Source organism: Oncorhynchus clarkii, chromosome 3 (genome assembly GCF_045791955.1).
Source record: "Oncorhynchus clarkii lewisi isolate Uvic-CL-2024 chromosome 3, UVic_Ocla_1.0, whole genome shotgun sequence".
NCBI classification, from domain to species: Eukaryota; Metazoa; Chordata; class Actinopteri; order Salmoniformes; family Salmonidae; genus Oncorhynchus; species Oncorhynchus clarkii.
Genome location: NC_092149.1, coordinates 14,231,493 through 14,252,758, shown reverse-complemented (window position 1 = coordinate 14,252,758; position 21,266 = coordinate 14,231,493). Strand labels below are relative to the sequence as shown.

The 21,266-nt window shown below is 45.6% G+C and overlaps 2 protein-coding genes across 2 annotated transcripts in view; one reads left to right on the top strand and one right to left on the bottom strand.

Moving 5' to 3' along the window:
- The window catches only part of LOC139405737 (carbonic anhydrase 14-like), a 22,867-nt gene extending 19,066 nt beyond the window's left edge, over positions 1–3,801 (bottom strand). The window contains exons 1-2 of the mRNA XM_071148160.1: positions 3,602–3,801; positions 1,904–1,924 (exon numbers count right to left, since the gene is read on the bottom strand). Of these exons, the coding sequence (XP_071004261.1) occupies positions 1,904–1,924; positions 3,602–3,674 (94 nt within the window). The 5' untranslated portion in view covers positions 3,675–3,801. The remainder of the gene's footprint in view (positions 1–1,903; positions 1,925–3,601) is intronic.
- Positions 3,802–13,073: 9,272 nt separating this feature from the next.
- Positions 13,074–21,011, top strand: LOC139388502 (uncharacterized). The gene is made up of 6 exons (XM_071135201.1): positions 13,074–13,260; positions 15,457–15,809; positions 15,913–15,988; positions 16,260–16,338; positions 16,677–16,857; positions 16,956–21,011. Exons 2-6 carry the CDS (start codon positions 15,459–15,461, stop codon positions 17,520–17,522), a joined length of 1,254 nt encoding a protein of 417 aa, XP_070991302.1. The 5' UTR covers positions 13,074–13,260; positions 15,457–15,458; the 3' UTR covers positions 17,523–21,011.
- The last annotated feature ends 255 nt before the right edge of the window (positions 21,012–21,266 follow it).

Below are 21,266 nucleotides of genomic sequence, written 5' to 3'. Positions count from 1 at the left end.
TGGTAGTAAAGGACAGGAGCATGAGCACAACTTAGACTCAAACCAGCACAATTATAACAGTTAATAATACCGAATACACAGAGGGTTCATTCAGATCTCAATGTGAGGTCTCCTCCCCAACCCTCAGGGTGCTCTAGCCTGCTACGGAGGTCAGTGCTCTACTCTCCATGCTACTGTTAATCAATGTGAGGTTTCCTCTCCAACCCTCAGGGTGCTCTAGCCTGCTACGGAGGTCAGTGCTCTACTCTCCATGCTACTGTTAATCAATGTGAGGTCTCCTCTCCAACCCTCAGGGTGCTCTAGCCTGCTACGGAGGTCAGTGCTCTACTCTCCATGCTACTGTTAATCAATGTGAGGGGATCCTTTCTACATTAGTTCTATACTTACACACACACTGTCTCTCCACTCCACCCTAGTGTTTATCTGCAGTGCGCTCAGGGGGATTATACTTTCCTAGGGGATTAGAGAGAGACTTTTTTACACCATCACAAAAAAAGTTCTGTGAACCATATTTTTGTTAGAGCTTGGTGAGAGCGTGGTTGTCTTATGGTTATTTTGCGTACAATCTACCCACAACTTTCTGGGAATGGTGCAGGATAGTTGCTTAGCTTTGGATCGTTCTCAGCGTATTTAAGGAACTTCACATCGTTCCCATAACCAATGTCAAACCAAAAACATACGTTCCCACAACTTCCAAGGAACCAAATGTGCTAGCTGGGCCTACACACACACACACACACACACACACACACACACACACACACACACACACACACACACACACACACACACACACACACACACACACACACACACACTCACACACACACTCACACACACACACTTACGCGCGCGCGCATGCACACATACATGCACACGCACACATACACATACACACACACTCTCCCCTCCCCGGCCTGTACCTCTAAGCCGTCCTCTATCCCCCTCCTTGCCCACCGCCCCCAAAAAAGGAGAAAAACTTGTCCTGCAGCTCCACAGTTGGTTGTCATGGAGGTCCCCATGGTTACAACGGAGAGAATATTCCGTCATTCTGACCTGCTCTACCTCTCATAGCGCTGCCACTGTCCCCAATGTGGATGGGAACAATGCCACACACACACACACACACACACACACACAGTCACACAAAATGCCATACAAATAGCCGCAGTGCCTGTGAGCGAGCCAGCCACAGAATGCTACAGATCCCCTCACACACACCAACACAACACAACTCCCACATCACCATTTACTTTAACAGTATATTGCGTCCTATAGAACACAGAGAAAAACATCACCATGTGGTGATGCCAGCTAGCCCTGGACACAGGCTCTGGTTAGAGGACATACTGTACGCTTCTGTACTTTATGTGAATGGAAAAGCTCTGTGTGAACTTAGTGTACACACTACCACTCTGTATGCATTCACTAAGGGCCATTCAGGTCTACAGTGTCATTGTCCACATGATAGGCAGGCAGTGTGCCTCAGCCTGGACAGTACAATTAACACACAGGGTTATTGTGTGGCGTAACAATGCTGCTGAAACACGTCTTTCAAACTCTTCATCCTCCTCGTGCACCTGCCACTTCTCTCGTTTTCCTCCCCCTCTCTAGCTCTCTTTCCCTCTTCTGCACCCCCATTTCCCTCCCTCTCTCCATCCCCCACTCCTCGTTTCTGTTTCTCCCATGCAGAGAGAGAGAGAGAGAGAGAGAGAGAGAGAACGTACAGTAGGTGAGCTGATGTATAAATGACAGACAGACAGAGAGTGTACTGTGGTATTTGTGTAGTGTTTAGTGGCAGGGATAATATTCCTACTGTGATCTACACTTACTTTGTGAGTAATAATAACATAGTTAGAAAACAACTTGAAGGCCTTTTGGTTATTGAGAGAGATGTTCTTACCCGTGTACGTCCAGTACGTCACTGAAAGAGGGGAAATAAAATAACGTTTCTTCATTGTCATTCTCACAACAACACATTACAGCAGTTATCAACAATTATATTCAGTATTACTACATTCACCAAAGTATTCAACATAATGTCAGCAAGTGACATTTTCAATATGAACAGGTGTCATTGAAAAGTGAAATGATATCTCTGTAAAAATATATATGCTATATACAGTATATCTGAACTGCTATATACAGTATATCTGAACTACTATATACAGTATATCTGAACTACTATATACAGTATATCGGAACTACTATATACAGTATATCTGAACTGCTATATACAGTATATCTGAACTGCTATATACAGTATATCTGAACTACTATATACAGTATATCTGAACTGCTATATTATTTTATTTATCCGTTATTTTACCAGGTAAGTTGACTGAGAACACATTCTCATTTACAGCAACAACCTGGGGAATAGTTACAGGGTAGAGGAGGGGGATGAATGAGACAATTGTAAACCAGATTGGGAATTTAGCCAGGACACCTGGGTTAACACCCCTACGATAAGTGCCATGGGATCTTTAATGACCTCAGAGAGTCAAGACACCCGTTTAACATCCCATTCAAAAGACAGCACCCTACACAGGGCAGTGTCCCCAATCACTGCCCTGGGGCATTGGGATATTTTTTTTAGACCAGAGGAAAGAGTGCCTCCTACTGGCCCTCTAACACCACTTCCAGCAGCATCTGGTCTCCCATCCAGGCACTGACCAGGACCAACCCTGCTTAGCTTCAGAAGCAAGCCAGCAGTGGTATGCAGGGTGGTATGCTGCTATCTGAACAAATGCATACAGCATATCTGAAATACTATATACAGTATATCTGAAATACTATGTACAGTATATCTGAAATACTATGTACAGTATATCTGAAATACTATGTACAGTATATCTGAAATACTATATACAGTATATCTGAAATACTATGTACAGTATATCTGAAATACTATGTACAGTATATCTGAAATACTATGTACAGTATATCTGAAATACTATATACAGTATATCTGAACTACTATATACAGTATATCTGAAATACTATGTACAGTATATCTGAAATACTATATACAGTATATCTGAACTACTATATACAGTATATCTGAAATACTATGTACAGTATATCTGAAATACTATGTACAGTATATCTCAACTACTATATACAGAATATCTCAACTACTATATACAGAATATCTCAACTACTATGTACAGTATATCTCAACTACCGCTATACTGTTCCTTGTTCAACTTGTTCAACTACTGATTCTACTGCCACTATTCTACTGTTATTACTACTGCTACACGTTTCTACAACCTCCACCGGCACCACGACCTCCACCGGCACCACCATAACCACCACCACCACCACTAACCCCACCGCTACACTCTAAGAAAAAAAGGTATTATCTAGAACCCAAAAGGGTTCTTCGGCTGTCCCCATAGGAGAACCCTTTGAATAACACTTTTCGGTTCCACAGAGGAACCCAAAGGGGTTCTATCTGGAACCAAAATGGGTTTTACCTGGAACCAAAAAGGGGACAGCTGAAGAACCCTTTTGGAACCCTTTTTTCCAAGAGTGTACTACAACAACAACAAACAACAACCAAGACAAACCATCTTAAGGCTGATGTAGGTCTTACCGGCGGCGCCTGTGGTAGTTGTCCATTGCCAAAACACAAGTAATAGAGGCAGAGAGAGACCCACCAAGTCCATGTTAGCCCTCCTCTCCCATACACAACCACAGATGAGCGGACAGACAGAGAGATAGAGAGAGAGAGACAGGGGCTCCTGAACCAACCTGCTACAGCTCTCTAAATTAGCTCAGAGTGTGTGCGTTACACACTGGGTCACCTCTATCATTCAAAGTAGCAGTTTAGGTCTCAGTAAAGTGGGGATGGAGAGGGAAAGAGTGATTGAGTGAGAGAGAGAGAGCCAAGAGAGAAAGAAAGGAAGAATGCAAAGGGGGGACAAGTGAGTGGGCATGAGTCCAGTGTTGGGCACTGAAAAGCTTAGTGACAAAACAGAGAGAGAGAGAGAGTGTGTGAGAGAGAGAGAGAGAGAGAGAGAGAGAGAGAGAGAGAGACAGACAGACAGACAGACAGACAGACAGACAGACAGACAGACAGACAGAAAAATGAAAGAGTGAGTGAAGGGGGAGAATTTAAATAATAGTGGAGTATAGAGAATTGGGAGAGTGGAGGTGATTGGGGAATTTGTGTGAAAGAGAGCGCTAGAGAAAGAGAGATAGAAAGAGAGGGAGCGTGAGTGATTGAAAGAGTGAGAGAGGGTAGCCGGACGTATTTCTAAACTCTGTCTGGGTTTGTTGACGTATGAGCTTTGAACAAAAGTAGACTAATCCATCCATTGGTAATCTAGATAACTCCTGTACATCGGTGAGAAAGTGGGCATGTTGACATGCGTGTGTGTGTGCTTGTCTTATTAGTTTGTTTTCAGTTTAATGCAACACTAATTTCTCAGAACAAGCTGTCATTAGCGTTTGCATGAAGCACAGGACAGCAGGACAGAGTATGACAGAGGGAGACAGAGGGAGGGATGGGGAGGAACAGACCTGCTTTAGGGCCCAGAAGGATGGGGATGAACAGACCTGCTTTAGGACCCAGAAGGATGGGGATGAACAGACCTGCTTTAGGACCCAGAAGGATGGGGAGGAACAGACCTGCTTTAGGACCCAGAAGGATGGGGATGAACAGACCTGCTTTAGGACCCAGAAGGATGGGGATGAACAGACCTGCTTTAGGACCCAGGAGGATGGGGAGGAACAGACCTGCTTTAGGACCCAGAAGGATGGGGAGGAACAGACCTGCTTTAGGACCCAGAAGGATGGGGATGAACAGACCTGCTTTAGGACCCAGAAGGATGGGGAGGAACAGATCTGCTTTAGGACCCAGAAGGATGGGGATGAACAGACCTGCTTTAGGACCCAGGAGGATGGGGAGGAACAGACCTGCTTTAGGACCTAGAAGGATGGGGAGGAACAGACCTGCTTTAGGACCCAGAAGGATGGGGATGAACAGACCTGCATTAGGACCCAGAAGGATGGGGATGAACAGACCTGCTTTAGGACCCAGAAAGATGGGGATGAACAGACCTGCATTAGGACCCAGAAGGATGGGGAGGAACAGACCTGCTTTAGCACCCAGAAGGATGGGGATGAACAGACCTGCTTTTGGACCCAGAAGGATGGGGATGAACAGACCTGCTTTAGGACCCAGGAGGATGGGGAGGAACAGACCTGCTTTAGGACCCAGAAGGATGGGGAGGAACAGACCTGCTTTAGGACCCAGAAGGATGGGGATGAACAGACCTGCATTAGGACCCAGAAGGATGGGGAGGAACAGATCTGCTTTAGGACCCAGAAGGATGGGGATGAACAGACCTGCTTTTGGACCCAGAAGGATGGGGATGAACAGACCTGCTTTAGGACCCAGGAGGATGGGGAGGAACAGACCTGCTTTAGGACCCAGAAGGATGGTGAGGAACAGACCTGCTTTAGGACCCAGAAGGATGGGGATGAACAGACCTGCTTTAGGACCCATAGGGATGGGGATGAACAGACCTGCTTTAGGACCCAGGAGGATGGGGAGGAACAGACCTGCTTTAGGACCCAGAAGGATGGGGATGAACAGACCTGCTTTAGGACCCATAGGGATGGGGATGAACAGACCTGCTTTAGGACCCAGGAGGATGGGGAGGAACAGACCTGCTTTAGGACCCAGAAGGATGGGGAGGAACAGACCTGCTTTAGGACCCAGAAGGATGGGGAGGAACAGACCTGCATTAGGACCCAGAAGGATGGGGAGGAACAGACCTGCTTTAGGACCCAGAAGGATGGGGATGAACAGACCTGCATTAGGACCCAGAAGGATGGGGAGGAACAGACCTGCTTTAGGACCCAGAAGGATGGGGATGAACAGACCTGCTTTAGGACCCAGAAGGATGGGGAGGAACAGACCTGCTTTAGGACCCAGAAGGATGGGGAGGAACAGACCTGCATTAGGACCCAGAAGGATGGGGAGGAACAGACCTGCATTAGGACCCAGAAGGATGGGGATGAACAGACCTGCATTAGGACCCAGAAGGATGCGGATGAACAGACCTGCTTTAGGACCCAGAAGGATGGGGATGAACAGACCTGCTTTAGATCCCAGAGGAACGGCCACTCTGCTCCGCTGTGTCTTCAAGTTAAAAAAAGGTAATTTAAGAAATATTAGAGGAGAATGAAGTTGCCCATTGGCACTGATCTAAAGTCAGTTCTGAGTTTCTCCCCTAACACTTAGGCTACTTAGGCTAGAATTTGGTGAAGATACACTGATCCTAGATATGCGCCTAAGGCAACCCCTATCTGGTGCCAGATTGTCTTCTCCATGACCAATATACTAGTGTTTGAAAAGAGAGGAATAATCCACATCCAAAGCAACGACTACAGGCCTGAACTGTTACCCTGGGAGCGGTGACACACACACATATAGATTCATGCTACACACATCACAACTGCTGCTACCAGACTCTTATTTACTGTTACTAATACTGCACCATTTAAACACTTGGCCCCCAATCCCCCTTTCCCTGATGTGTAAATATTGTACTATAAATTGTTCCTTCCTGTATACTTATGCTAAAAATGTATTATATTCTACTGAGCCATTTCCTTTGTGTTCTTATTATTATGTTTTATTATTTATTTTTGGTGTTGGATTGTCAAGAAGGAACCTGCAAGTAAGCATTTCGATGGACGGTGTATATCGGTGTATATCGTGTATCGTTAAATAAAGGCTAAATAACAACAAAAAATACATTCAACTAATAAAACGTGAAACTTGAAAGTGAGAACAGACCCCTCAAGCGTTGGTAAGTGGCAAGAACAATAGTGTTTCGTCGTGCGCAGCAGCAACAGGACATTTGTACAATGTATGCAAATCCTTGACGCATGAAAACAATTGTAGACGCCAGGGGGAGCCCTATTCACACAATATTGTGGATGGAGTTCTATCAACAATAGAAAGGTCACTTCGGGTCCTCTCTGTTTTGCCAGGAAATGTACATATTTTAATACATATCTGCTATTTGCATATTATATTTGGCGGGAGATATTATTTCCACAAAACCACTGAATATGGCTAGCATATTGCTATATATAATGCTGACCACAAGTCTGTTGTTGTGAGATATGTACAATTGGTTTGTGACTCATGTGAATGCCTGGACCACCAAAATATTTGGACGTTTTCTATTATGTCTATGTGTTGTCTTGGTAGGCGTAAATTCAACAACTAGGTCTAGAGCTAAAGCCTATAACTTTTCTTCTCTCGTATCAACGGTATTTTTATTTTTACAACGCCCATTAACAATAACCAATAACCTACCCACTGTGTGGTTGGCCGTTCAAACATGCAAGCATTGAATAATGTTATGCAATTGCTATGACCTCTAACAGCTTTCTATTGGCTCGGCAACATCGTAGGGGGCGTGGCGAATACCTTTCTCCCTATACCATTGGTTACACATGTGTAAGGGGGCGTGGCCTATTGGCTTCATTCACAAATCTCCGCTTGAGCGCCTCTTGTTCATGAGCGCGAGGAACTTAAAGAACCTGGCACATCTACAGAGTGACACGTTTCCCGATCAGCAGTGTGTGTTTGCCCTCCATTAGTTTATTCATGCCCTCGTTATCATATCATCAGAACACAGAGATTAAATAGATAACATTCCTGTGTGTTCTCTTTTTGCCAAACTGTTGTTAAGGAATGTGATCTCCCACAACCAAACAATGTGCAGGTGCCAGGTGCAGACCACGTGAGAACACAGCCTGGAGAGAGAGAAGGCTGTGTTCGTGTCTGATGTCCCCCTCTAGTCCTCTGGCTTGGCTGTCTAATAGGAGCCTGATACAGCACTGTTAAACTGGGATAGAGAGGGAAGGGGAGGAGATGTGCAGTTTACATACTCCTTCTGTATAGCTTCCTCCAAGAGGTATACTACAAAGCAAATCAACTTGTCTAAATATTCTGAAATAACTTTTACATTTAAAAAAAAAAGATAAACTTGAAATGGGCATGGTCGAATTGACTTAACGACAAATAACACATATCTAAGTTTAGCTTCCTTAAAGAACCATAAAATCAACAGTACTTTCTGGCTATTTATCAAAGTTAGCTGACTAACTGCTTTGTAGTATCCTTCAGGTTTATCAGTTTACTGGTGTCTGATCTGTCACTACCCTCACTGACCTGGCCTCTAGTCCTACCTACAGACACCCACCACACCTTTACCACACATATCCTTCAGACAGACCTTTTACAACAACGGACGTAAACTCATCGCACCCAAAATGTGACACCTACGTGCATCAACGTTCTACAGTCATGGCGTCTCAGCCTTTTCTAACCAAGGAAGTTTTTTAGGTTCCAGTCTTTCTAGTTTACTTCTCAAGCTCTGACCCTCTGGCGTATGTTAGTTCCCATGAGTCACAGTCAGCTTGTATTCCACCCATACCTGTGCTCTTCTCCATTACTTCCACCATTAATACACGTTTATTTACATCAACTACAGCTTCACTACACTGGAACTCTCATGTCACAGGGAGAGCACCTGTCACTCAACCAGTTGTCCTGTCATCTTTCACCCTGGCTTTTCCCCTCCTGTCAGCCACCCAGTCATCTCAAAATAGAAAAAGATTAGATTATATCAAAGATTTTCATATTGACTGATCTAATATCACTGATCACTTTCTGGCATAGCACCCAGCTAAAGAACATTTATCCAAGAAACACTTCTGTAACTCGTCTCTCTACTATGTTATTGAACTTTAACACAATCAGTCATCAGCAGCTAGCGAGGCTCCGACTCAAGGTCTGTAGAGCCTATTGGAACTCACTGCCCCCGGTTGAGAATGCTGGAAAACACACAGACCCTAGATATGGGGGATGGGTAGAGAGGGGGATGGGTAAAGAGGGGGATGGGTAGAGAGGGGGAAGGGTGGAGAGGGGGGTGGGTAGAGAGGGGGAAGGGTGGAGAGGGGGAAGGGTGGAGAGGGGGGTAGGTAGAGAGGGGAATGGGTAGAGAGGGGTGTGGGTAGAGAGGTCGGAAGGGTAGAGAGGGGGGTGGGTAGAGAGGGGGGTGGGTAGAGAGGGGGAAGGGTAGAGAGGGGGAAGGATAGAGTGGGGGAAGGGTAGAGAGGGGGTGGGTAGAGAGGGGGAAGGTTGGAGAGGGGGTGGGTAGAGAGGGGGTGGGCAGAGAGGGGGTGGGTAGAGAGGGGGAAGGTTGGAGAGGGGGGTGGGTAGAGAGGGGAATGGTAGAGAGGGGGGTGGGTGGAGAGGGAGGTGGGTAGAGAGGGGGATAGGTAGAGAGGGGAATGGTTGGAGAGGGGGGTGGGTATAGAGGGGAATGGGTAGAGAGGGGGATGGTTGGAGAGGGGTGTGGGTAGAGAGGGGAATGGGTAGAGAGGGAGATGGTTGGAGAGGGGGTGGGTAGAGAGGGGAATGGGTAGAGAGGGGGGTGGGTAGAGAGGGGGATGGTTGGAGAGGGGGTGGGTAGAGAGGGTAATGGGTAGAGAGGGGGATTGTTGGAGAGGGGGTGGGTAGAGAGTGGAATGGGTAAAGAGGGGGATGGTTGGAGAATGGGAAGGGTAGAGAGGGGGATGGGTAGAGAGGGGGAATGGTAGAGAGGGGGGTGGGTAGAGAGGGGGTGGGAAGAGAGGGGGGTGGGTAGAGAGGGGGAAGGGTAGAGAGGGGGAAGGATAGAGTGGGGAAAGGGTAGAGAGGGGGAAGGGTAGAGAGGGGGGTGGGTAGAGAGGGGGATGAGTAGAGAGGGGGATGGGTAGAGAGGGGGAAGGGTAGAGAGGGGGAAGGGTAGAGAGGGGGATGGGTAGAGATGGGGAAGGGTAGAGAGGGGGTTGGGTAGAGAGGGGGAAGGGTAGAGAGGGGATGGGTAGAGATGGGGAAGGGTAGAGAGGGGGTTGGGTAGAGAGGGGGAAGGGTAGAGAGGGGGAAGGGTAGAGAGGGGGTTGGGTAGAGAGGGGTTGGGTAGAGAGGGGGAAGTGTAGAGAGGGGATGGGTAGAGATGGGGAAGGGTAGAGAGGGGGTTGGGTAGAGAGGGGGAAGGGTAGAGAGGGGGAAGGGTAGAGAGGGGGTTGGGTAGAGAGGGGGAAGGGTAGAGAGGGGGATGGGTAGAGAGGGGAAGGGTAGAGAGGGGGTTGGGTAGAGAGGGGGAAGGGTAGAGAGGGGGATGGGTAGAGAGGGGGAAGGGTAGAGAGGGGGAAGGGTAGAGAGGGGAAGGGTAGAGAGGGGGATGGGTAGAGAGGGGGATTGGGTAGAGAGGAGGATGGGTAGAGAGGGGGAAGGGTAGAGAGGGGAAGGGTAGAGAGGAGGATGGGTAGAGAGGGGAAGGGTAGAGAGGGGGATGGGTAGAGAGGGGGATGGGTAGAGAGGGGGAAGGGTAGAGAGGGGGATGGGTAGAGAGGGGGAAGGGTAGAGAGGGGGATGGGTAGAGAGGGGGATGGGTAGAGAGGGGGATGGGTAGAGAGGGGGGTGGGGTAGAGACGGGGATGGGTAGAGAGGGGGATGGGTAGAGAGGGGGGTGGGGTAGAGAGGGGGAAGGGTAGTGAATGATAACGAGAGAGAGATTTTCCTTTTAGTACTTTATTTGCACATTGTGACAACACTGTGCATAGCCATAATATGACATTTGAAATGTCTCTACTCCTTTTTGAACTTTTGTGAGTGTAAAGTTTACTGTTAATTTTATATTGTTTATTTCACTTTTGTTTATTATCTATTTCACTTGCTTTGGCAATGTAAACATGGGGCGGCAGCGTCGCCTAGTGGTTAGAGCGTTGGACTAGTAACCGGGAGGTTGCAAGTTCAAACCCCCGAGCTGACAAGGTACAAATCTGTCGTTCTGCCCCTGAACAGGCAGTTAACCCACTGTTCCTAGGCTGTCATTGAAAATAAGAATTTGTTCTTAACTGACTTGCCTGGTTAAATAAAGGTACAAAAAAATATGTTTCCCTTGCCAATAAAGCCCTTTTAATTTAATTAAGAGAGAGAGAGATCGGGACAGGTAGTGGGGTGGTCGTACTCGTCAGCACCAGTGAACCCTGTGAAGGGGAGGATCACTGAGTTCATTCTGTTTTGGAATGTATGGGGGAGGAAAGCCCTTGTATCGACTTAGGACCTCACGTTAGCCTATATATACACACCCAATAACCCACCGTCATAAATGCCAAGAGTGTGCAAAGCTGTCATCAAGGCAAAGGTTGGCTACTTTGAAGAATTTCAAATATAAAATATATTTAGATCTATTTAACACTTTTTTGGTTTCTACATGATTCCATATGTGTTATTTCATAGTTGTGATGTCTTCATTATTATTCTACAATGTAGAAAACAGTACAAATAAAGAAAAACCCTTGAATGAGTAGGTGTACCTTTGACTGGTACTGTAATGCCCAGAAAAACACCAGCAAATCTGAAAGTGATCCCTGTTTCACATCAAACCAATTAAGATATTATTAAATAAAAAGTAGCTCATACATTGCTGTACTATTTAAATAGTTAATGTTAAAAACACATTTTTAGAGCGATGTGATGATAGATGTATACACAGTGTAACGATGGCCAGGTTTTCGCCAACAGGGACAGTGAATGGGAAATGGTCAGGTTATGCATGTCACATGTTGAAGAGGAGTGTTGCTGAGTTCATAGTGAGTATACTGTCTGCTATACACTGTATACACACCCAGAAAACAGCAAATCTGAAATTAGTTCCTGTTTCACATCAAAGCAATTAACACCTTTATTAAATCAAGAGTAGCCTATACATTTTCTAATCAAAACAAATTGCATTTTTCACGTGCCGAATACGAGTTAATAAATGCTTGCTTACAAGTCTTTCCCAACATTGTAGAGTAAAAAAAAATATATATAATAAAAATTCAAGAGGAATAAAATACACGAATACACAAGTGTGTGTGTGTGTGTGTGTGTGTGTGTGTGTGTGTGTGTGTGTGTGTGTGTGTGTGTGTGTGTGTGTGTGTGTGTGTGTGTGTGTGTGTGCGTGTGTTTACGTGCGAGTGTATGTGTGTTGCATGGTGAAAAGGAGGGTCATTGGGTTAATGTTTAGCTGTATGTATAAGGGGATGGAAAGCTTTAGGTCCCTAAGCACCGTATGCTATATGCCTCTGTGACTGTGTTGGCTTTCCATGCCTAGAAGACCATATCAAATACAAAAGTGTTTACTATTTGACCATAAAACACACAGTGAGTGAGGAGAATATTTGCATTGTTGGGAAGTTTGTGTTACCTGTCCACACATCTCTTTATTGAAAACACATCTACACATTTCTGACTTATTGAAAACCATTATTGCCTAACATTGATATTATACAGTACAAAACAACACAAACAGCCACATTCACAAAAAAACATACTGGCATGGATTCTACAGGCTGTCACAGCCCATAATAAGTGTATCAATATAATCTTAGTTCTCCTCTCTGTTCCTGAGGTAGCCTATTTCACACGTTGATAATGACTTGTGGTTTGTGTGTTTCTCTAGATCAGAACGATGAGAACAGAACTCTGTTCCAGACCCGGTGTGAGGGGTGACCTTGAATGGTGCCGCGTATTCACGTGCGCACTTCTCATGTCCATGAGAGAACCCTTAGCCCACCAGTTTATTCAGAGTTATAGGCCTGCCTAATATAGCACTTAGGACTAGACCATCAGGTACAAATTAGTCAGCATATTGGCCTACGCCTCTTTCCTAAATATTTTATACAATATATCTAATTTTTGTTCGAGGCATTCATTACAATAACTCTACAGGCCTAAAAAGGCGTGCTCGTGTTTACACCGCTCAGCCGTAGTAGACTGAGGCACGAGTAGACTACTCACTCAGCCCTAACCACGAGCCCCACATGCATGGGCGGGGCTTTGAGTGCCCCGCTGACCCACCAATCAGCAGGCAGTAAAGAATTCACTGGCTGCATGGATCCACCAATGGAGTTTGTAACTTCAGACGAACAACCAATAGGGCACGAACAAATGTGGGCACGTGTATCCGTGCACATGTTGAAGCTCGTAAACCGTGGAGATAGAAAGAACTAGCAAAGAGGCACACCAATGAAGGTCCGGTGATCGCGAGAGGAAGGAGACTGCTGACCTGATGTTCCAACGAGTGTGAGACAAATATCGGCAAGTGGGTTACAGAGATAGACGTTGTCAAGGCCGTTTCTGGCAACCGTGGCCTGTTCTACTGCTGTTATTTTGTTGCAATATTTCAGGTGAGTGTTCTCTTTAAAATGTTACATTGCTACATTCCTGCGCGGTTTACGGAATTTACTGTGATGGGCTATACCAGAGACATGATACAATGTTTCCTTAATTACGTTCGTTGTGTTTAGTGTAGGCTACTCCTGATTTGTTACATCGTTGATGGTTGATGTAATACAGTGTTATAGAGCTGTAGGCTAGCGTTCATTCTAAAAGCATGGAATAATTGCTAGACCTTTGTCAACGTCAGACTTTAACATAATATATTACATTTGTGAGTGTTCGTTATAAGTATAATTATTGTGCTTAGTGTCATTTGTGTCAGTTGTAATGTTTGTGTTTGTCATGATCACGTTCCTCAAACACACACACACACCACCTGAGACACAGTCAAATTCCCCTGCAGCCTACATACCTACACGGGGCCGGGCCAACACACACACACACACACACACACACACACACACACACACACACACACACACACACACACACACACACACACACACACACACACACACACACATACATACATACCGAAAGAAAGCTGAGGAGTGTATGAGTTTTGGCTCATATGATGCAGTGGGTTGGGTTGATCCATTGGTCCATGTTGCGTCTTTGTATTACATAATATTGGCATGCATCCAGACATTAATTTTTACATTCCCACAAAGTCTATCCAAATGATAGGCGTAATTGGGAAAGCACAAGTCCCAGGAAAGAGCCACCATAGTTATAATCAATCTGTTATAATCGATTTTAGGATTGTTACAATTATGTTACCCAAGTGTACTGTGGTCTTCTGTGTCAGACTATTAAACAGTGACGTGAATTAATAAGTGTGTGTGTGGATGTGTGTCTGTCTGTGTGTAATCAAAACAAATTGTATTTGTCACATGTGCCGAATATGATGTGTGTAGACTTTACCGTGAAATGCTTGCTTACGAGTCTTTCCCAACAATGCAGAGTTAAAAATATATCAATAAAATCAAGAGAAATAAAATACACAACTACACGTGTGTGTGTGTAGTTATAAAAATTACAACTTCTATGACAGACTATTAAACAGTGAAGTGAATTAATAAGTCTGTGTGTGGATGTGTGTCTGTCTGTGTGTGTGTGACTATTGTCACTGGGGGTTTGCTCTCTAGCAGAATGTGCTTGGCGAGACTATCAGTGTGTGTGTGGGGTGTGTTAAACGGTATGTTTGTGTGTGTGTACATTTGTGTGCGTGGAGGGTGTATATACGAAAGTGTGTATTTTTGGGTGGTGGGCATTAGACCGTGTGTGTGTGTGTGGAGATACTGGTGTACTCATGTTACCCCTCTTAATGTAGTCTGAGGTCACAAACCAACAGGGACTCCCAGAATAGAGAGGGGGAGAGGGGGGGGGTACTGTCTAGAGGAGGGGGTTAGAGGGGAGGAAAAGAGAGGAAGAGATGGGAGGCAGACAGAAAAACAGAGGAGGGGGGTGGTATAGTGAGTGAATCAGAGTGAGGGAGATGGAGAGAAAGAGCGAGGAGAGGAGCGAGAGAGAGAGAACCCCGGAGGCCGAGGAGGAGAGAGAGAGAGAAAGACCCAGCCTGCCTTATTGGATTCTACTACTGCTTATTCTACTCACACCCTTCCCCCTCGCGTTTCACTCTCTCTTTCCCCATCTCCTCGCCCTCAATGGGAGCCAGACATGCACTGCCATTGTGTGCCTACTGCATACCCCCAGTCACGCTCCACATCATGTTTAACTAGGCCACTGGTAGACCCACCATTTTGAATTGCTGTTATTATTTTTGGGTTGTAGGATAAAAAAAATGTCTCCCCTATAGCAATTTCCACAGCAATGTCGCTCTTCCTCTTTCAATTCTATTTCAATTCAAGGGCTTTATTGGCATGGGAAACATATGTTTACATTGCCAAAACAAGTGAAAAAGATAATAAACAAAAGTGAAATGAACAATGGAAAAAAAAATACCAGTAAACATTACTAACAAAAGTTCAAAAATAATAAAAGACATTTGAAATGTCATTATGTGCAAACATAAATATGGGTTGGATTTTTCTTTCTCTCCGTTGAATATACAATGTCATTTGGCTGTTGTCATAGGACACATTTTGTTACTTGGCAGTTATTCTAAATCTTTTCTCTGTTTACCCCACTCCCCCCTGCTCTCTCGCCTCTCCCCCTTCCCCCCTCTCTCTCCAATCACACAGTGATGCAATCACAGGGCAGCACTTCCTCCCAGCCCTCTGTTGATTCACTGAGCTCCAGTGACAGCTACCTGTTCAACCACTCTGAGCAGGCGGAGGATGACACTGACGTCTTCCTGTCTGAACGCTCCCCCGCCGTCATCCTCGGCACTGGGGGCATGGTCAGGGGCAACGGGAGTGCCGGGGCAGAGAGTCCCGAGTCCCAGTGGGCGTGTGACGGCTTCACTGACCGCGAGGAGGAGGAGTCACGGGGTTCAGAGGTTACTGGAGGTCACCCCAGGGTCACAGCTGAGAGACAGAGAACAATCGAGACAGAGAGAGAGAAGACAGAGGGAGATCTGCTCTTTGCCCAGAAGGTGAATGTCAGAGAGAGATGAAGGGATTGGGATGGAAGACACAGTACTGTACCCCATTAATAATAATAATCTCTCTCCCTCCCTCTCCCTCTCTCCCTCCCAGTGTGCTGAGCTGCAGGGGTTTGTAAGGCCCCTACTGGAGCTGCTGAATGGACTGAAGGGGGGACGATTTGACCGTGGTAAGCACCATTCTCCTACACTGGTGTGTGATGCTGCAGCCGTATTGATCTAGTCTGTATTGATCTAGTCTGTATTGATCTAGTCTGTATTGATCTGTATTGATCTAGTCTGTATGGATCTAGTCTGCAGCTACTGTGTCTGTAGTTTTCATCTGTAGGCGTATTGGTGTGTGTGTGTGTCTCGTGTCTGTGTGTGTGTGTGTGTTGACTGTAGCGTGTCAGACAGTGTTACAGTGAATGCTGACTGGAGGATTGTGTATTTGATTGACAGGTCTGAGTAGTTTCCAGCAGAGTGCAGCCATGGACCGCATCCAGAGGATCGTAGGGGTCTTACGGAGACCCAGCATCGGGTAAGGCCACACACACACACACACACACCTGTTTATGTGCATACTGGACTAAACCCTGCACTACTCAGTTTCAGCATTCTGTCACAACAGCAGAAAAAAAGAGCTTTCATAATATGTAGTCCAGTTTGAATGTTTAGAGACAGAAGTGGATTTAGTCTGGATCTGTGTTTAGTAGATGAGAACAGGAATGTTAATGTTCATGCCAGTCTTAGAAGGGTTGTTTTCTAAACCTTATAATCCTCTCTCTCCATTCTCTCTATTCTCTCCTCCCTCTATTCTCTCCTCCCTCTATTCTCTCCTCCCTCTATTCTCTCCTCCCTCTATCTCCACCTCCGTAGGGAAAAGTATATGAACACTCTTCTCCAGGTGGAGACGATGCTGAAGATGTGGTTTCCACAGGTGTCCCCCTTGGCCCCACCTACTGCCCCTACCCTCTTCCCCCCTCACCTCTCCCCCCGGGACAGCCCCAGCAGCACCCCCCCACACAGGCACAGAGACCAGTCGCACATCCCTGTGAAGGTGATAACACACAAACACTCACGCACACACACACAAACACACACACAATAATATGCTGATAAGTTGTGGCTGACAACATTCTCTCTGTCTCTCTCCAGAAGCGCAGACTGAGTTGGTCAGACACAGACTCTGACACCCCCCCTCCTGTACTCTTTAAGAGGCTCACCGCCAGTGGAGGAGAGAAGATGGGGAAGGAGGGGGGAGAGGTCCCCTCTGCAACTTCAGGGGTACCCCCACACTCCCAGGACCCCACCAGCAACCAAGAGAATGAGAGAAAGGAAGATGAGGACAGCAAAGAGGGAGAGGGAGAGTCATCGAGCAACAAAGCGGGGCTCTGTTCTGAGCCCGGTCCCACCTCGGTCCTTGTAGTGCCCATCCTTTCTCCCTGGAAAGCAATGGAGGGGAAACAGCTGCTGCCTGTCATGCCACCTCCCACCACCAGGGGCAGTCCAGCCATGCAGGACAGCGTAATCTCTTCCACCACGCCCTTCAACAACCTCCAAAGCCAGCAGCAGCCAATCGGGTGCCAAAGCCAGCCTGTTGCTGGGAAGACTGGGAAAAAGACCGTAAAGACCTGTCAGTGTCGGGTCCAGGCTCATTCAATCACGGCAAAGCCTTTGAAAAGGGTGGAGTGTAAGAGCAGGGTTAACCCCGCCCCTTTATAGACCTGATGCACTGAGCACACTCCGCCCAGCAGGCTAGTGTGACTACGTCAACATGCTAAAGCTGCTGTGATAGGGAGAGTCAGGGGTAGAAATGGGCTGCAGTGCAAACGCCATCTTTAGCCCCTCAGCCCTCGCACTAGCCACTCTCCCTTGGGGGAATCCCCTTTGAAACCGGATGCAGTTTGATTGCCATCTTAAGTGGAGGTCCAATTCATTAACGTTGTCCCCTCGGCTCTCGATTTAGCTCGAGGAAGCGAGTGAAGAACTTTGGTCACTTGTGGGGTTTATATGACCCACAATTCAATGCAAATTGTAGTCATGCATCATACTCCGGTGGCCGCGAATGTCACGTCACTCACCACGGCTGCATTTTCGGCCTGTCAGACAAAATTATGATTCTGGGGCAAAAAAGTATTTAGTCAGCCACCAATTATGCAAGTTCTCCCACTTAAAAAGATGAGAGGCCTGTAATTTTCATCATAGATACACTTCAACTATGACAGACAAAGTTAGAAAGAAAATCACATTTTCAGGATCAGGATTTTTAATGAATTTATTTGCAAATTATGGTGGAAAATAAGTATTTGGTCACCTACAAACAAGCAAGATTTCTGGCGCTCACAGACCTGTAACTTCTTCTTTAAAAGGCTCCTCTGTCCTCCACTTGTTACCTGTATTAATGGCACCTGTTTGAACTTGTTATCAGTATAAAAGACACCTGTCCACAACCTCAAACAGTCACACTCCAAACTCCACTATGGCCAAGACCAAAGAGCTGTCAAAGGACACCAGAAACAAAATTGTAGACCTGCACCAGGCTGGAAAGACTGAATCTGCAATAGGTAAGCAGCTTGGTTTGAAGAAATCAATTGTGGGAGTAATTATTAGGAAATGGAAGACATACAAGACCACTGATAATCTCCCTCGATCTGGGGCTCCACGCAAGATCTCACCCCGTGGGGTCAGAATTATCACAAGAACGGTGAGCAAAAATCCCAGAACCACACGGGGGGACCGAGTGAATGACCTGCAGAGAGCTGGGACCAAAGTAACAAAGCCTACCATCAGTAACACACTACGCCGCCAGGGATTCAAATCCTGCAGTGCCAGACGTGTCCCCCTGCTTAAGCCAGTACATGTCCAGGCCCGTCTGAAGTTTGCTAGAGAGCATTTGGATGATCCAGAAGAAGATTGGGAGAATGTCATATGGTCAGATGAAACCAAAATATAACTTTTTGGTAAAAACTCAACTCAACGTGTTTGGAGGACAAAGAATGCTGAGTTGCATCCAAAGAACACCATACCTACTGTGAAGCATGGGAGTGGAAACATCATGCTTTGGGGCTGTTTTTTTGCAAAGGGACCAGGACGACTGATCCGTGTAAAGGAAAGAATGAATGGGGCCATGTATCGTGAGATTTTGAGTGAAAACCTACTTCCATCAGCAAGGGCATTAAAGATGAAATGTGGCTGGATGACAATGATCCCAAACACACCGCCCGGGCAACGAAGGAGTGAGTGGCTTCGTAAGAAGCATTTCAAGGTCCTGGAGTGGCCTAGCCAGTCTCCAGATCTCAACCCCATAGAAAATCTTTGGAGGGAGTTGAATTTCCGTGTTGCCCAGCAACAGCCCCAAAACATCACTGCTCTAGAGGAAATCTGCATGGAGGAATGGGTCAAAATACCAGCAACAGTGTGTGAAAACCTTGTGAAGACTTACAGAAAACGTTTGACCTCTGTCATTGCCAACAAAGGGTATATAACAAAGTATTGAGATAAACTTTTGTTACTGACCAAATACTTATTTTCCACCATAATTTGCAAATACATTAATTAAAAATCCTACAATGTGATTTTCTGGATTTTTTTTCTTCTCTTTTTGTCTGTCATAGTTGAAGTGTACCTATGATGAAAATTACAGGCCTCTCGTCTTTTTACGTGGGAGAACTTGCACAATTGGTGGCTGACTAAATTATTTTTTGCCCCACTGTATATATGACATTGATTTTAGCGTTGCCAAATTGGCTTAGTCTCGTAGTGAGGAGCCTATAAAACCTAGCTAGCTTCATAAACATCTTTGGGAATTCTGAAATGTATTGCAATAAATGACCAAACTATAAAACTAGCTAGCCAGCTATGGATAACTGTAGCTAGCTAGCTAGCTACGTTAGCTTGCTAGATACATAAATAGCTGTGGGTTGGTTGTTTTTAAGCTCAACTTCAATATTTCCACTAAGGATGTTGCCTCTGATCATCACTCTCTAATTTGAATTTGGACTGCAGCCATGGGTTTAGGTGCTGATGAGTTTCCTTAATGATGGATCTTTTGCAACTACCTAAACGCAATTAGGACCATTAATGAAAATGATATCTGAGAGACTACAGTTATTACAACGAGGGCAGAATGTGTCCTTGTGAATCTTAATCACAGTTCCATAACAATCAGATTTTTTTGCACAAATAGTGGTTGTAGATTGGAAGGTTGGTAAGCACCTCTTATAGCCCATCGCTTGTTTATAGAATATTGGATCTCTGATTGACCGAATGGTATACTCTCTTACTCCACTTAAAAAAAGGTAAATGCCACTATGCAAACTTAATCGAAACGCTGTTGGCTTAGGAATATTTGGGATTCAGGTGGTTGGAGGCAAGGAGGTGACGAGGAGAGGATGGTTAGCAGGACAGGTGGGGATTAAGGATAGTTATATTCCTGGAATGATATTCCAGGAGGAATCTCCTCAGAGATGATGCTTCCAGTGAATAACAGCAGACAGACAGTTCAATAGACCAAGGCATTACGGATAGAAGTGAGGAATAATCATTAGACTACTGAATGACCTCTAGAGCTGAATAACATCTAAGAGGACGTGGCAGGGACCTCTACTGAAGTCTAAAGAGGTTTAGAATCTATTCAATGTCAATCCGTCAACATGACACAATCTGTTTGTGAAGACGAATGCAAGGTGTTTTGGGTGAAGATCAATTATGACTGTGAAACGAATGAACCACAACTGGGTTTTATTCTGTGTGGAGAAATGTGAAGCGGGTTATCCGTTAAACAGTAAATCACATTTCAATGGCCTAACCGGTAGGGGATAGAATACCAAACAGACCTTAGATCAGCTTCTAGGGACAACTTAATCCTTTAAATGGCTCAGTGAGAGACTCTAAAGACCACCCTGAGAGAAGAGTCCACTCACAGACAGACAGAGACAGACATCCTGTTTATTTATTCACATGTTGACTTGACAACGCTGCATTTATTTATGACCTTTATTTATTCATTGGCAGCTGTGTTTCTCTCTTTCAACTTACAATTGGTTGACCGATTGGTTGACTGATGCTCTTGGGAAAGTTGCTGTACAGCGGTTTGTTTGTGGTTTTTACTGTTATGATGGGACACATTTTGGGGGGGGATGATTGGACCTTTGGACTATTGTGCCTTTACCAAATAGGATGTGTACAAAAAACAAAGCATTTTCTACTGCATTTTGATAGTTTGCTTGTCTTTCTTAATAGCACAGTGCACAATCAGTCGAATAACACAGTACACAACGCCTAATTCCTGCCTTCAATCTCTTATCTGGCTTCCAGGGGTCTGTTGGGCAAAACTAGCTACCTACAGATCCCACAACAGCAAGGCAACCTCTACTCCAAGCTGTGCAGTGGTCATGTGTACAACACAATAGTATTCTGTACATATACATCGTAGTCTTCTATGAACTAACGACAGTGGCTAATTTA